The sequence below is a fragment of the Saccostrea cucullata genome, unplaced genomic scaffold (genome assembly GCF_032062105.1).
Source record: "Saccostrea cucullata isolate Sc308-1 unplaced genomic scaffold, CSIRO_AGI_Scuc_v1 ctg7094, whole genome shotgun sequence".
In the NCBI taxonomy this organism is placed as follows: domain Eukaryota; kingdom Metazoa; phylum Mollusca; class Bivalvia; order Ostreida; family Ostreidae; genus Saccostrea; species Saccostrea cuccullata.
In genome coordinates this window covers 1-18,054 of record NW_026928051.1, presented here as the reverse complement: position 1 = coordinate 18,054, position 18,054 = coordinate 1, and the positions used below count along the sequence as shown (strand labels likewise).

At 33.5% G+C, this 18,054-nt stretch overlaps 1 protein-coding gene across 1 annotated transcript in view; it reads left to right on the top strand.

Annotated features, from left to right (window-relative positions):
- Positions 1-13,881, top strand: part of LOC134276269 (aminopeptidase N-like) — a gene marked incomplete at its 3' end in the record, with an annotated part of 28,775 nt that extends 14,894 nt beyond the window's left edge. The window contains exons 17-33 of the mRNA XM_062758528.1: positions 188-305; positions 1,075-1,195; positions 4,867-5,021; positions 6,176-6,289; positions 6,569-6,703; positions 7,045-7,110; positions 8,225-8,290; positions 8,571-8,758; positions 8,891-8,988; positions 9,345-9,475; positions 9,614-9,669; positions 9,930-10,077; positions 11,934-12,010; positions 12,214-12,324; positions 12,779-12,946; positions 13,319-13,459; positions 13,800-13,881. Coding sequence (XP_062614512.1) covers positions 188-305; positions 1,075-1,195; positions 4,867-5,021; positions 6,176-6,289; positions 6,569-6,703; positions 7,045-7,110; positions 8,225-8,290; positions 8,571-8,758; positions 8,891-8,988; positions 9,345-9,475; positions 9,614-9,669; positions 9,930-10,077; positions 11,934-12,010; positions 12,214-12,324; positions 12,779-12,946; positions 13,319-13,459; positions 13,800-13,881 — 1,975 coding nt within the window. The remainder of the gene's footprint in view (positions 1-187; positions 306-1,074; positions 1,196-4,866; positions 5,022-6,175; positions 6,290-6,568; positions 6,704-7,044; positions 7,111-8,224; positions 8,291-8,570; positions 8,759-8,890; positions 8,989-9,344; positions 9,476-9,613; positions 9,670-9,929; positions 10,078-11,933; positions 12,011-12,213; positions 12,325-12,778; positions 12,947-13,318; positions 13,460-13,799) is intronic.
- Between the last annotated feature and the right edge of the window lie 4,173 nt (positions 13,882-18,054).

Here is an 18,054-nt window from a genome sequence, read left to right as displayed (position 1 = left end):
GTTTGTTAATTGTGTGACTTTGCTTTACTTAAAGATAACATTCGTTGAGGTGAGCTCTGTAATCTCTGATTACCTATGTTTTTTAATAAATCTTGGTGATTCTACATTAAATGCATTTTGTTTCTCTACTAAATTTCCTGAAATGTTTCTAAGGGAGAATAATAGTATTAAAAAATAATTTTTGCAGGGAAAATAACTTTGTGGCAGATGTGTATGACACAACTCCTCGAATGTCCACATACCTATTAGCTTTTATTGTCTGTCAGTTTGAGAAGACCACTACCACCACCAAAAATGGAATAATTGTAAGTTTTTCTTTTGAACAGCATGGTTGTACAAATATTTATAATAAATGTAATTGTCACCAAAAGTATAATTTTTATAGACATTTTCTAGAATCAAGCCTTTGAAGGTACTAATAATGGAAACTGTTTAATTGATAATATGAGATTGACTTCCATGCAGGTTATGATAAATCATTATAGGCACCCAAATCTGTACTGATTTTTTAGGACCTAGTTTTGTGGAAAACTCCTATACTTAAGATTTATTGATGCTATACATGGACAAAGTCATCATTTGTGGTGATGTTCTTTCTTGGGTTCAACATGACCCACAAAAAGCACAAACATTTTTTTCCCCATGAACAATGATGACATTGATTCCACAGTACATTTGATATCCAAGAATAAAATTGGAAAAAAGGGGAGTTGACTGAGGTGTTGGTGTTTGTCAAATTAATATGGAAAGGGAGAGGGGTATGCCAGAAAAAATAATAGTGAAGGCTATCTTTAAAATAATGTTTGCTTGCCCTCTCCCAATGCAGGGTAAAATTATCAGATCAGTAAGTACCCGGTAGGTGGATAAAATCTTTTCTCCAGAAAATTTAAACATATTTGTTGACTGGATAAGAGGAATAAAAAGAAAAAAATATCTTGTCTTGGAATGTAAAAAAAAAAAGTTTAGAGTCAAGCCGTTTTTTACATGTAGTCAGTCGGTCAGGAGAGGGCAATCAAAATTTTTTTATAAAGATGGCCATATATTACATTTAAATTCCCGATTTGTCCATTACAGTACAGTGCCTGGTCTCTGCCTGAGGCCGTCAATGATACAAAGTTTGGTCTGGATGTCGGAAACAAAACCATCACTTATTATGAAGAGTATTTCGACATCCCTTTCCCACTGAAAAAACAAGGTACACTTGTATGTCTTTGAGATTTCTTTTATTAAGCATAATTGATATTCATTTTTTCTTATTAAATCCAAAGGGAGGATGGTTCCATTACAATTAAGATTGATTTTCTAGCCAGTATTTAAAAAAAATAAAATGGGAACAAAATTATACCTTGAAGGGTATGATTTGTATCACTCTCAGGGTTCGACACTAACTTTTTTACCTTGGTGGACCGCAGGTCCACTTGTCAAAAATCATTGGTGGACCTTCTTAATATCTGGTGGACCTTTATAAAAGTTTGAATTAATGAATGAATCATTAAACAAGGCATTAATTAAAACTAGCTTTAATACCGGGTATATACAGATTCCAGACAGACCAATAAAGCATAAATCTTACCAGTCAACAGAATCAACTCAATATAAGGACTAGTCAGATTTTTTTTAAAGAAATATTGTAAAACTTAAAAAAAAAAAAAAAAAAAAAAAAAAAAAAAAAAATTAATCTACAAACCAAAGAAATATTTTAATAATTATCATTAAGTTACAATGGTGAAAACCTGCATTTATTTTGCTTCCACAGGCAGATTAAATTTAAAACTCCAATTATTAATTAATTTGTTCAATTATTAAACAAGTGAATTTTTCATGTATCCATGGCTAGATCATTTTTTTTTTACTACGGTGCAAAACTGACATAGGTACTTGTATCTGTATGAATAAATTATTTTCTAAAATTATTTATTCAAATAAATAGTGATATAACATGTATATCAAGAAAAGAAAATGAAACTGCAGTTCATTTAATGTAGATTACGCCTGTTTGAACATATATTTAAAAAAAGAAAACAATGCATAAGTGCAGCTGTCAATCAATTCTAATTATCTCTAACAATGTGCATTCAGGCGTGAAGAGATTTCCTGTTTAAATACCCAATGTTATTTTCACACCTTTCTGTGGTTCATTCTACCTATTCCCACTTTTTGAAAATCATGTAAGAAAAGGTAAGATAAAAGGTAAGATTTTATGTGGGAGTAGGTGGAATTGTGTGTAAACAAATAATTAACTATGTTCTTAAATTTAGGTATTAAGCTACTTTTTCTTGTAAGATCTTATTATTAGTTCAAAAATCCGAAATAAATCATATTTTCTCATTGATGTATTCATTATTTTCTGTCTTAAAATGTACAAAATACAGGTAAATCTAAACATCTCTTCTTATTTGCAAGTGGGAATAGGTGGAATTGAGATTTTTAAAAAGTGGGAATAGCTAGAAGACTTTCTGTGCATTACGTAAACAGAGGAGAGACTGGCTAATTTGGCACGGATTTTTCATGCTTATTTAAGGTCCGTGTTGAATGTTTTTGCGTCTCAATAAATATTGTTAATATTGGAGTTATCAATTTTACAAGTAAAATATATCGAGTTGCTTGCCTGCCCCCCCCCCCCCCTCATTACCTAAACATTATTTACATGTATATTTAATTCTTGTATAATAAAGGTATGGAGGAATTAATAATTTGAGTTACGGATTTCGATTGAAAGAAAAAGAAACCCTGGAAGTTCACTTCCTTTTAATATGGTGTTTAAATTTTAAGTGGACCGACGGTCCACCTAGTCCTAAACATTTGGTGGACCTTCCAATTTTTTGGTGGACTCGGGCCGCCGGTCTACCGTTAGTGTCGAACCCTGACTCTGATTATACTTCATGGAATTTGCTTTATGGGGAAAATGTCAGTTCTTAACCTATAATTTAAATTGAACTTTCAAATATGACATTTTTTTCAGTTAAAACTTATGTGTAATGATTTGTTGACTACCTCATCTGGATTTACAGCTCCACTACAGTCATATTAAAAGTTGTGGGACTTTCCTCATGATCGTTTATCATTTATTGTTGAAGAAACTGACAGTTTATCAATCTTATGCTAATTTTGCTAATAATATTTAGTGATATTTTCCATATTCAGACATAATCGCTTTTCCTGAATTTGCCTCTGTGGACAGTCAATAGGTTCATTTTTTCAACATGTTCAAGTCCCTATCTAACCTTTTTAGGTCACCTGAGTAAACTCAGGTGACCTATTGCTATCCGTTTTCGTCCGTCGTCGTCCGTCGTGCGTCGTGTGTTAACATTTGAACATTTTCAGCTTCTTCTCTGCAACCGCTGAACCAGTTTCAACCAAATTTGGCACAAAGCATCTATGGGTGAAGGGGAACAAAAATTGTGAATTTCATGATCCCTGCCCCCCTGGGGCCTGAGGGGTGGGGCCAAAACCACTAAAATTAATGCAATCTTTAAAAATCTTCTTCTTTACTCCTGGACATCAAGCAGTCAAACTGTTTGCATGATTGTAATCAGCATTGAGTCCTCTACCAAAACTGTGAAATTCATGGCCCCAGGGTCAGGGGTTCTAGTGCTAGGGCGGGGCTAAATAAGTATATAGTGAAAATGCATTATTTCTTTGAAAATCTTCTTCTCTGCTCCTGGGTATTAAATAAACCAACTAAGTACATAGTTATGATGAGCAAGAGTGCCTCTACCAAAATTGTGAATTTTATGGCCGCAGGGTCAGGGGTTCTGGTGTTAGGGTGGGGCTCTATTGATTATATACAGTGAAAATACATGATTTCTTTGAAAATCTTCTTCTCTGCCCCTTTGTATTAAATAAACTAACTAAGTGCATAGTTATGATGAGCAAGAGTACTTTTACCCAAATTGTGAATTTTATAGCCCCAGGGTCAAGGGTTCTGGTGTGGGGGGGGGGGGGGGGGCTCTATTGATTATATAGTGAAAATACATGAATTCTTTGAAAATCTTCTTCTCTGCTCCTAGGTATCAAATAAACTAACTAAGTGCATAGTTATGATAAGCAAGAGTGCCTCAACCAAAATTATGAATTTTATGGCCCCAGGGTCAAGGGTTCTGGTGTGGGGAGGGGGGGGGGGCTCTATTGATTATATAGTGAAAATGCATGAATTCTTTGAAAATCTTCTTCTCTGCTCCTAGGTATTAAATAAACTAACTAAGTACATAGTTATGATGAGCAAGAATGCCTCTTCTAAAATTATGAATTTTATGGCCCCAGGGTCAGGGGCTCTGGTGTTAGGGCGAGGCTCTATTGATTATATAGTGAAAATGCATTAAATCTTTGAAAATTTTCTTCTCTGTCTCTGGGTATGAAGCAGATGAACTACTTTTATAGTTATGATGAGCAAGGGCCCTACTCTTGCAGAATTGTGAATTCAAGGCCCCAGGGGTGGGGGGGGGCTCTACTTATATACTGAAAATGAATTAATTGTTTGAAATCTGCTCCTTTATATTTATATAACATTTATTTTTTTTTTTTGGATAGGCAATTTTAAGGGTGCCTTTAAAAAATTTGTGCAATGTGTGGACCTAGGGTCAGGGGTTTATGTCACAGTGTTAGGGGCACTTCTGATTATTGCTGAATATTACTGATTAGTTGAAATGCAATATTGTTCCCCTACCCTGCGTATGGGTATTCAGTAACCAAGCTAAGCAACTGCTAAGTGTATTGTTATGATGATCAATGGTGCCTCTTTCAAAATTGTGAATGCCATATAGCATCTGGCTTAAAACATGAATCAAATTCAATAACTGGAAAGTTGTTGCATAATGCTCAGGTGACCTATAAGGCCCGTGGGCCTCTTGTCTGTTTTATTTACAGACATGATTGCTATTCCTGACTTTGCCGCTGGAGCTATGGAGAACTGGGGCTTAATTACGTACAGAGAGACCGCCATGTTGTTTAAACCAGGAGTCTCCTCAGAAGGAAATAGACAGAGAGTCACCACTGTAATTACTCATGAACTGGCCCACCAGGTAATTATAGCCACTGTTACAGAACTAGCTCACCAGGTCATTATAGCCACTGTAATTACCCACAAACTGGCTCACCAGGTCATTATAGCTACTGTTACAGAACTGGCTCACCAGGTCATTATAGTCACTGTAATTACTCACGAATTGGCTCATCAGGTAATTATAGCCACTGTAATTATTCACAAACTGGCTGACCAGGTAAATATAGCCACTACAATTACTCATGAACTGGCTCACCAGGTAATTATAGCCATTGTAATTACTCACGAACTGGCTCACCAGGTCATTATAGCCATGTAATTACTCACTAAGAGGCTCATCAGGTAATTATAGTCACTGTAATTACTTACGAATTGGCTAATCATGTAATTATAGTCACTGTAATTACTCACGAACTGGCTCACCACTTACAAACTGGCTCACCAGGTAATCATAGCTACTGTTACAGAACTGGCTCACCAGGTCATTATAGCCATGTTATTATTCACTAACTGGCTCATCAGGTAATTATAGCCACTACAATTACTCACGAATTGGCTCATCAGGTAATTATAGCCACTGTAATTATTCACAAACTGGCTCACTAGGTAATTATAGCCACTACAATTACTCATGAATTGGCTCATCAGGTAACTATAGCCACTGTAATTACTCATGAACTGACTCACCAGGTAATTATATCCACTGTAATTATTCACAAATTGGCTCATTAGGTAGTAATGGCCAGTTTAATTATTTACAAACTGGATCATCAGGTAATTACAACTTGCAAATCAAAGCCAACTCGTCATGTAATTAAAGCAACTGTAAAAACCTTCCAAACTGGTTTATAAAAGTCACTGTAACTATTCACAAATTGGCTCATCAGGTAATTATAGCCAGTAAATAGAACTGGCTCATCAGGTAATTAAAGCCACTGTTACTGAACTGGCTATCAGGTAATTATAACCAGTTATCACTCGGGCTCATCGAGTGAACTTTGTGAAAATAAAAACCCTTTTAAACTCCACCCAAAATTTTGTATCAAGCAAGGATATACTTGATTTTCTCCGAAAACTGCTTAATTTTTACATAGGATTACAGTACATTGTATTCTTAAACAAATTACTTAGTCATGTACATACCTGTATATTTTATCATTGTGTTTTTTACAGTGGTTTGGTAACCTGGTCACTATGAAGTGGTGGGATGACCTTTGGCTCAATGAAGGGTTCGCGACCTTTGTCGAATATATGGGGGCAGATCATCTCTTCCCAGATTGGAAAATGGTTTGTTACCTTCTAAAGGAAAACATAATATGTCAGTCTAACTGTATTGCAATATTTTTATGACATGATAAACACAACAGTTTGGCTTCTGTGTCAATTTATCTGTTACAGTAAAGTAGGAGTTTGAAAAAAAATCATATTGTTGGAGTTTTTTACTGTATACATGAAACCTGATTTGATCTATGTTTACAAATGAATTGTCTACATTAGAGTTCATAAGGTTAATATCTTTATTGAAATGACATTATATTATATATTCAGATTCTTTCCTTTTCATAGTGGGATCAGTTTATTCTAAGTGAGCTGTATTCTACATTCAGCATTGATGCCTTTGTTACATCTCATCCAATATATGTGCCTATAAAAACAGTTGATGAAATGAATGCTGTATTTGATACAATATCATACTCCAAGGTTTGTAATAGAATGATCAATGCCATATGGTATGCACTTTTATTATCTCAATCATACTGATGTTTTACAGTATAACCAATGAAAAAGAAATTTGCTGATTCTCTGATTATATATCTCATTTCATCTTGTGACAGTGAATGCAACGTATTTTGTAAAGAAAGAACATTGGACCTGAAAAACTTTGAAAATCTGAAATTGGAACAACTGTGACATAAAAGAGATCTCAATTTTTCATCGATTCACAAGAATTTTTCTAGACAATATTTCTGTAATTTTTTAAAGCTTTTCTTTTTTTTTTCATTGAAATCAAAGTAGTCACCAAGTTTATCCTTGTTTTTAAGGGAGGAAGCATCATCAGAATGATGAGGTTTTTCTTGGGGGAGGAGAACTTCAGAAAAGGCCTCAATGTAAGTACTGGTGTATGCTGAAGAAATTTTGTTCTTAATCTATGTGTGGAAAATTTCTCTCTTCAGAGACCAAATTTCCTTTATGAAGCCTTGCTTGTTACAATTTTCTTTGCTGAAAAAGCATGAATACCTGAATGTCAAAAGTTCTAGTCCATTTGCAAATTCATATACATACTCTTCTAACTCTTTAATAAGAAGTAGAGAACAATTTTGTTTTCTTTGAAGAAAAATCATGGCAAATACTGTAAAACGTGAAAATTTGGCGCATACGTATTTTAGCGCAAACGCAAGTGGGAATGCATTGGCGCAAGTAAATTTCAGCGCTTTCACTTGTCATGAAAATATAAAAATTTGATAATTTGTTTTTTTATCCACACCCGTATTTGACTTTTTGGTTAGTCAAGCACGGAAACACAATAGCGCTTCCGTATATAAGTAAATATTCGTCAACTTTACCTTGGTGTCATGATACGGTGTTAAAATTAATTTTATTTTTATTTAAATTAAAAGCAGTGGAGAATTTATGCATTTTATTTAAATTAAAACAATGCATACACCCGAAGAAAGTTACTTGGATAAACGGTAATCATAATCAGGTATGTCTGGAAGCTCAATCGCCATGCTTGATTGCACTGTTTACCTCGAGGCGATTAGATGATTGACACGCCGAGAAGCCAAACTTTGAAGGTGCTAATGACTAAAATCAGGTACATGTAACGACTACCGGGGTATATAACAATAGTTTAATTAAATCATAATTTGGCAGAACTTTCTCCATTGATCCTACCATGTGCAGTGCAAGTGTGTTTATAAAAATCCAACGACCCTTCAACATTACGTAATCATGCCTTGCGGTTTAAATGTACTTATGTAAAAGCTTTGAACACACACAAAAAATAATATTTTGAAATCTGTTAGCGCACAATAAATTTTTGTGCTCAGGGGCTCTTGCGCCAAAGGCACTAAAATTTAGTAGTGCACCAAATATTCTCGTTTTACGGTATATTATTCTTCAATTAAAATCACTACAAGCAAGTTTACAGATACAGTTTATACTTCTGTTAGACAACTTATACCGTTTCATTATTTATGAAGGATGTGTTATTCTTTGCAGCTATATTTAGAGAGTAGGAAGTATGGGAACGCCTTCCACGATGACCTCTGGGATGCCATGGATACGGTGAGTTTCTTGATAAAATTTTTAGAAAAGTTAATAGAATGTCAAGGTCATTTTTGATTTCTAATGTCAAGGTCATTTTACTTCCAATACAAACTTCATGAAACTTTCTTTTCTACTCTAATTTGAATATAATGATTCTAGAGTAAAATGTGTTATCTTTCACACTGAATCTAATTTAGCATGTTTGAGATGGAGGCTTAAAGCAAACAAATCAAAATTTAGAAAAAAAGATGTTGATGCTGATGTTGATGCATATGAACTATTTTTCTCCAAAATACAGATTGTTCAGCAGAAAAATTTACAGTATCCAACATCAATTCGAGCAATAATGCACACCTGGATCAAACAAATGAACTACCCTGTTGTCACGGTGACAGTCCCACGAGATGGAGTCGTCAGGGCAACACAGAATCGGTTCCTAAGAAACCCTGATGCTAAAGATCCACTTGTTTACATTTCTCCATTTGGGTATGTCAGCTTTTCATTACTATGGGAAAAAATTTGGTTTTAGTCCACAAGAACTCTTTTTTTTTATATCATTGGATTGATGAATTGGTGAGATTTTTATGTAGACTTGTGGAGTGTTATGGTTAATTTTAGCTATAAATGGTGGGTGCCATTGACCTACACGACAAAGACAGAGAAGAATTTTAAAAAGAACAGCAATGATGTGAAATGGTTCAATACAACAAGTCAAGGTAAAAGATCGGACTAACTACACATACATGTATTTAACATTGCAAGGGGAATTACGGAGCAAAAATAGAGTTTAGAGCACGTTTGAGAGTTCATTTAGAAAATAAAACAAAGAATGATTAGAAAAATAGATAAAAATATCTTAAAGTTTTTATCTGCATGTCCTCATTCACATGCCACTTTTTTTGTATGCATTTGATGAAAGAATTTTACTTAAGAAACTAGAAATTCTTGTCTTTATGACTTCTTTATATACAAATTTTACTGAAAAAGGGTAACACTCCTTGAATGTGCAGATTTCAAATACATGTATTACAATACTGGATTGATTTTTGTGATGTCCATGATTTTGTTTCAGAATTCGCTGACCCTTCTGTGAAGACTTCTGATTGGATAATAGCTAACACAGACCAGTATGGCGTCTACAGGGTCAATTATACCGAGGCAAACTGGAGAGCTCTGATAGCTCAACTCAATCAAAATCATACTGTAAGTACATACAGTACATACACAGGGGTATTTTTTTAAGTACATTAAAAAGTACATAATAGTTACTGTAGCTTATTAAGTTTCATTGATTTGATTATTATGATACATAGATACTTATGTTTTTGTTTGTGAATACAGGTCATATCCACTATCAATCGTGCTCAGATAATTAATGATGCCTGGAGCTTTGCAAGGTAAGAATAGCTTAACTTTAAAGAATAGTCTTTGGCAATGAGAGGAGAACATTTTGGTTTTAGCTTTTGTCTAAATGAATTAGATCAAACTGAAATTTGGCAAATTATTGACCTTGACCTAAAAGTGAATCTAGAACAAAGTTGAAGGTCACAGAGCAATGAATAACTGGGGATATAAATCTCAAATCCGCTATACAAAAATCTTTGAAATAAGTTTTAACTTATTAATTAAAACAATATAAGAATTATTTTCCTTACAGATCTAACCAGTTAGATATGAGTGTGGCTCTAGAGACAGTAGACTATCTATCTAAAGAGAGGGACTACATTCCCCGTCAGGCGGGGGAGGGACAGCTGGCCTACATAGACACCATGCTGTCTCTGACCAAGTACTACGGAGATTTCAGTGTAAGCTTTTAACCCCTGACAGCCATTGTACCCTAATCTTCTCTCATCATTTACTCCTTTCATAGTTGTGAGGGAAAAAAACTTGTCACTTGTTTAAAAGGAATATATTTTGTATGCATATTTTAACCACATTATTTTTTGCCATTTTACACAAAAAAAATGGATGGCTTACTTTTTATTCACCCAGACACAGTTATGTTAAAGAGATAATGTCATTTGAATTAAGGCCATTCCAAGTTTTTTCTCTGTTTAGCGTTCACTCATATTTCAAAAGCCTACCTACTTATTCACAAAAAACACACAAGCCAAAACATAAAACACAAGCTTTAAAGTCATAAATATGACGTTCTCTCAAATGATTTGATCTAACTAAACTGCTTTAATAGAAGAAATATCTATTCTTAAGCAAAAACAACGGATGAAATGCTTACAATACACCCAATATAACTTACTGTACAGAATTATTTGGAGAAATTTACAGAATTCAAAAATTTCGACTAAATTTATCAATTTCAGGACTCCTATTATGTGTTTTTTCTCATATGGGGTGTCAAAAACATACATGCCAACTTTCCCGATTTAGGCGGGATTCTACCGATTTTACCCTTTCATCCTGCCTTCCCGATCGGGAGAGAAAAATTGCCCCAATTTCCCGATTTGAAAAAATTCAGATTTTCAGTTTCCCTACCGCCAAATTTTGTCAATCGGGATAAGAATATCAGAGTTGTTTATTCAATGCACACAGACAAGTCTCATTGTTTACATAGCATGCAGAGTTATTAGCCACAGGAAATCACTTCTCGATTGAACGCACAGGCAGCTGTCCAGGTACAGGTAGCTTATAGCCTGGAGCAGTTAGGGGACTAATCTTTTTCAGTTTGAAGGGGTATGCGAAGTGAAACACTTAGATTAAGGGCTTAATTAGTAGTCATTTTATTAAAAACAAAAATTAAAGTCAATAAAATGACAATCAAACAATAAAATTGGAATCCAAAAAGATCGTTTTTTTGAAAACGAAAGTAGAAAATTTCAAAGCATATATAGCTGCTGATTTTAACTGCTAATAATAAAAATATTGTATAATTTGTCAGTTTAAAAAAATATTGAAAATAATTTAGATTAAATAATACTCTCATGTTAGGTACACTGAATTTCTCCCCCCATTCTCCCATAGATCATACTCATATTGTACATTGTATTTCTTTGTTACATATATGTCGAGGAAATACCAGAGACCCATATGGCATTACCAAGACTGCAAAAGTTCATCATGTTCATAATGTAGTCTTTTACAATTTTAATTTTCTTTGGGATGGGTGGGGGGTGGGGCTTGTGTTAAAAAAATCATGATTTAATTAGGCCTATTTCTCCAAATTGTTTTGTGTGAGAGATAAAATTAATCATGCACTGTCTATATACTTACTTTTAGGGAATCAAGTGACACTTGATTTTAAGGGTACATACCACAAACAAAATGTAAACTGATAGAACAGAGTAACACTATTAAGCAAAGATATTTAAATTTGGAAAAATAAAACTTTAATTTGTATTGTTTTATTTGTGCTGTATTAATAAGTGCTATCAATATTATAATTTTTTTAAAAAAGTATTTCATAATCATTTATTTTCACGACAAAATGTCGCAAATTTAAAGCTTTGAAAATTGTCGTCACGCGCAAAATCCCCCATGAGAATTTTCAAAAGTTGGCGCAAAAAGCAAGGCGCATGCGGACGCTAAACATAGAAAAAACTTGGAATGGCCTAATCCTAAATTCTCTTCCTTTTAACTAGTGTAAAGAGGGCAAACTTAGATTATTCCACCTAATAAACAAATTTCATGTTTTATTGACATGCAGAAAAAGATGCAGAATCTAGTGAGAGACATTTACAATGAGATTGGTTTGAACAATACAGGAGCCACACATTTAGAATCGTAAGTCATTTATTAGTTAGTAACATGGTATATGATATGTAATTTGTAATTATCTATTTATTTCAGGATCAAGTTTTGATTTCAGAGAAGCTTAAACAAATGACAGAAAAGAGGGAAATTTAATATAATTGTGTGTACCCGGTATTTATTAACTTAGAGTTTGGATCGATGTACTTTTTGGATTATTTTCATCTGTTTTACAGGTATATGAGATCCAATGTTGCCATCACAGCATGCTCCTATGACATCCCCGAGTGTCTGGCTGCAGCTGTAGAACAGTTCAAACAGTGGATGGACCAGCCCAATAATAATCAGTAAGATTCATTGATTACTTATGAGTAGTCTACTATAGTTTTTATAAAAGGCATGTGAAGGAATTCACATGTCTGTCCTGCCTTATGACAAATCTTTTATCAGTTTAAAAACTGATAAAAATTATTAAATTAATGAAAAAATTTACTTGATAAACACTTTATAAAACTAATGTATCAGAAGGAGTTTGGTTTGTTCCTGAGTCAGACAGAAGCCTGATGGTAAAACAGGATTAGGAGAGACATTTCCAAACCTAAATATACAGCAAAAAAACTTAAGGGTGGGGTTTGGGTGGGCACCATAGTATACTGCTACCAGTCTGTCAATTTAACTTAATATTAAAGTTATGAAATAAGCATTTGATTTTGAGCTGTTACATGTATTAGTGGGTGTGTGTTTATATGTTTTTTAAGTTATCAACATTTTAATATTTTCCTGTATTTCTTTGTTCTACAGAATTGACCCTGGACTGAAATACACTGTCTACTGTACAGCCATTAAAGAGGGTGGACAGAAGGAGTGGGATTTTGCCTACAATCAATACAAAACCTCCCAAGTAGCCTCAGAAAGAGCCAAGATCCTAGCTGCCCTGTCTTGTACTAAGGTTCCCTGGCTTCTTCAGAGGTATGCGTAGTCAAACACGGCTATTAAAAAAAAGAATCACCATGCATGGTAAAATAAAAGTTTTTGGAGCTGATAAAAGTCATGTAACAGTAAGTTACTGTCTGGACACTATAATGAAGTGAAATTTGAGGTCATTTCTTAAATAGTAGGAAATGAAATATTAGTTCTTTTTTCAAATTTTCCATTTTTTCAAGTTCAGGTCAACTGACCTGACTGCTTGACAAATGGATAGTATCTTTTTTTTTAAATCATCCAGATCTATAATTAGTTTGCTGTATTTTATCAGTTAAGATATGAAGAAAGATACAAGATATTCAAGCATATTTGATCTTTGTACATCTTTTCAGTTTACATTTTGATTTTATCCCTCAGGTTTTTGGAGTATGCTGTAACTGACGGTGAGGTCAGGAAACAGGACGGTACGAGTGTCATCTCGTCTGTAGGCAGTACGATGATTGGTCGACCCATAGCCTGGAACTTTATCAGATCCCGCTGGGATTATATCATGAATGAGTAAGTCATGTTTGCTTCCTGGTCCAAGATGATATTATATTTGGTATCAGTTATATCAACTGACATACTAAAAAGCTTGTATAGTTTCTATTGATATTAATATTCGAGTTTCACATACATGTATATAGAGCTCAGTGTAAACAACGAAAAATTGTAACAGAAACCTACCCATGGAAGTGATCAACTATGTTTACATGATACACATTTCGAAACAGAAAAAAAAATTTGGCATACTATTAATTTTTTTTTCGATATTAGCCACAATTAAAAATTATGTTTCTGGAATACAACATCACTCTCAGTTTTGGCTATAAGACAAAATGTCTTCTATGTTTTATAGATACAGTGAAGGGCAGTGGAATGCGGGACGCTTTATTAAAAGTATTTCTGGAGCATTTAACACAAAGTACCAGCTACAACAGGTATAAACTATAAATATATACAGGAAATGAAACTATTATTATTCTTAAGAGAGACTTTTATGAGAACTTTTTTACCAAGATGATGCCAATTCTATTCTTTTTTTTAAAAAATCTTTTCAGACATTTATTTATAAAATGGCACCGGTATGACATGAAGTTGAAATAAAAATAGAAAATGCATTGTATCCATTTAATGTCTTTCGCACCAATGCATGAAAAATTCAATTTTTTTTAATCTTTGGAATAACTTCGCACATTTTTTTTTTTGAATTTACAAAACAGCAGTTAAATTTTTTTTTTTGGAATTTATAAAACAGCAATTCAGTATTGGAAGGCCAAAATGGTCAATGGGACTATGGCGCAACTGTCAACATTTTTGATGGGCCATTTAGAAATCAAATGGGCCATCAATATAATCTGAAGGGCCATTTTAAAAAATAACAAACTGACAAACAATATTAAATACGAGAGAAAACACGTTTTTTAATTGACCAAATCTGACTTTTAACACATGCAATGCAGCAAATTTAAAGGAACTTCCTTAGAATATAACTAATCGTATTTTGTGTTAAAATTACGACAGTTATGGAAAGAAACAGCCTTACAATACAATTGAATGAAGTATTGTGCCTAATGTAAGTGCTTCGTTTAACCGGAAGTACTTTTTGAAACGAGGTTCAACCAATGAGAATTGTTGTTTTAAATTGACTTCATTTAAAAACGAAAGTAAAACAAGAAAGAAAGTCATACGCAAAATATTTCCAAACATCGATTAAAATTGAATGCGCACCTTGGCGCAATGATTGATTAATTTAATGCGCCATTTTTCACTTCAATGCGACTATGGCGCGTGGCGCAAGCCCTTCCCAATCACTGGCAATTATAAAAAGTAAAAAAAAAAGAAGTGAGGGGCTCTTAATCAGTATGAAATGCTAGTACATTGTATGTTTGAAAAGCACAACACCAGAATTGTCAATCATGTCGAAAGATTACAAGAATCTTGTCTCTTTTTTCCCAGCTGATTGATTTTGGCAAAGCACACCTTCTGATATGGGTCGTTCTGCCCGCGCCTATGACCAAGCTGTAGAGGCTGTTCAATCAAACGTTCAGTGGATGAAGAAAAATATGAACATTGTCATTAAATGGCTTGAGAAAAAATAGAAAATGACTTTGCTAAATAAGTTGTTTTATTTTAAAAGACTTACATTACCATCATTTATATATATATTTTAGCATTATTTTGTGTGAGTCCAATAATCAGATTTTTAAAGGAGAGAAGCATAAGCTTATGTTAATACCTCGTAGTTTTTTTGGTATATTTTAAAATTCTGTTTAGAAAGAATTTCATGTGTGACTGTAGAAATGAAATGCATGTCTGTGTTTTCTGAAAGTAAGGATGATGTTCATTCATTCGATATTAGTTGCTTATGTTATGCTTAATATTTCAAACTGTGTATGTACTGGTTATTAATGTACAATAAATTGTTATACATGTACCATTATATTTTAGAAGTATTTTAATTCCTAAGGCTTTTAATTACCAATATTGAATTGGAGCTTGAAGATTGATAGGATGTACAGTGTACATGTAAAGCCCCTTGTTCCAAGTTTAATGAACCAAAACTTTGATCTTGACCATGTATTCTGTATGGTTGGTGCATTGTTTTTCACATTTGTCTTTTTGTGATAAGATTTAGGGGCCCGCAAGGATTTGCGGGTGCCCTATAGTAATCACTCTGTCTGTCCGTCCGTCTGTCATTCATCCGTCCACAAATTTTCTGTTTTTTTCTAGTAACTTTTTTTGTGGTTGCCCAATTAAGTTCCAATTTGGTATGGTAGTTCAGTAGGCAAAAAGACATATTTTGATGCTAAGTTTTCTTCTATGTCCTCTGGTTTGGAGCTGGGGTGGTGGGGTAGATTCCTTAACTTTATATAAGAATGAATTGGCAAAGAGAGATAATTTCTGAAAATGTTCCCATTGCAAACTGAATACTGCAAAGAATGAGTCCCTTGGGGATTAATTAGCTTTACTACTGAAGAATATCCAAAGCATTATCTTTATCTGTCACATTGAGATTAATTACCACCTCTGTCTGCAAATGAAGTTTGCTTTGAAGATAGTCCATTTGCAATGCTATGAACACTCTGAAATGTGGATTGGAATTATAAATGTTTTTTTACTTTATTTTTGTTGAAATACCCTACACAATGAGTTCTGATTTCATTGAATTCTTAAAAACCAGAAATAGATTAAAGAAGATATATTTTTTTTATTTTTATTTTTATATTTTTTTTACTTTTTTCTTGCTTCAAGTAAATTCAAAAAATTATTAATTTTTAAGGTAGTAGGATGAAAAACCTCATTCTATCATTACTGAAAAAGTTATTATAAATTCAGAAGAAAATGATGAGAGAAATACAATTAATCCCTTGGGATTAATTATTTAGTCTGCGTGCAGAAAATTTAGAAGGCTTATATTTATCTGTCACTTTAAGATTAATGAAAACCTTTGTCTGCAACTGCTGTTTGTTTTGAAGTTAAGGTCAAGCCTTCATAATATGTATGCGTTCATTGAAGGCTGGCATTTTATATAACACAGGCTTCATTATTGTTTAGATATACATTCAGTGTTGAGTTGTTCTTTATTCCTTATGTAAATACAAGGATATTATTTTACAGGTTTTTGAATGTTCAGGAATTATCTTGAAATTTCAAGAATACAGTTGCTGTTTCTTATTTGTCATATATTTTTGAATCATTCCATAAGCTGCACTTATAACTCTACCCATGGCGGGGCCCTTGCTGACTGGTCAGTTTTCTAGTTATTGAATGTCAACATTAATTCATTGATTTTTGACCACTATTTGAAAAAAAAAACTTTTACCTTGGCATTCAGCGTCCATATAGGGGCATCACCCCCCCCATTAATGCTTCACAATCACGTCTTTATTATAAGTAGGATTTCCTGTTCATTGGAAATTACATAAAACAGTTTAAACACAAAATTGAAAAGTTGTAGGTCTTTAAATTGAGAACTTGAAAATGAATTGCCCTTGTAATGGTAGGCTTAATTAGATAAGAAAACCTTACTGATAAATGGACCTTATTGCTTAATAAAGGTATCAGTATATTTTGGTATATGTGGGTAAATATATTCTCAGATGGGGCAAAAAACAGCAATCAATCAGCTAAACTGCACTCTGAATAGGGAGAACAGTGACATAAATTTCAAAAATCTCTTCCTTTGACTCATCGCAGTTAAATATTTCGCAAAAAAATTGTATAAATGAATGTAGAACATAAAATTAAATGTATTGTACATGTCACCGACGACATTTAGTGCTGATGCTCAAAGTGTTGCCATCTCCAGCTCTTATTGTCATTGCAATTGGTGGCAATATGTACAGGAGGACAAAAGGTATCATCACAAGTTTTAACTAGTGCTAATTGTAACGGGAACCGTTACAGATGTTCCCCAAACGCTCCCCAACTCTCTTTTGGTGCCATATTCCCTGTAAGCCTCATTAAATTAGACAAACTCTGTGCATTGTTGACTTTAATAACGTTTTCCCAAAAGGATACCAATTATATTCAAATTTTAGCATTACACCCAGGCGTATGTGAATGCATGTGCGTTATGACCATATCATCTTGTCTACACTATCTATATATTTTAATATACTGTATATTAAAGCATTCAGTCCAAAAGTAATAAAAATCACTCATTCAAGTGTATTTTTAATCATACTTGTTACAAATGCACGCACGTGCGTGCACGTGCATGATGACCATACCTTCTTGTAGGAGTCCCTGATATTCATCTATGTTCTAAATCCCATCCTGTTTGGTTGAAAAACAAGGGAGTTATAGCCATTTCAAGTTTCAGCCAATCAGATTGCAGCACACGTGCATGCGCGTGATTTCATGAATTTTTTCTATATCATATTGTAGGATATCCTAATTCATGACTATATTTTAAATTTCAAAGAATTTCGTCAAAAAACAAAGGAGATATAGCCATTTAAAGTTTCAGCCAATCAGATTGCAGCACTTGTGGATTTACGTGATTTCATGACAATTCTTATATATCATGCTGTAGATTTCATAATGTAGGAATATGTTCAAAATTTCAAAGGATTATGACAAGAAACAAAAAAGATATTGAGACTTTA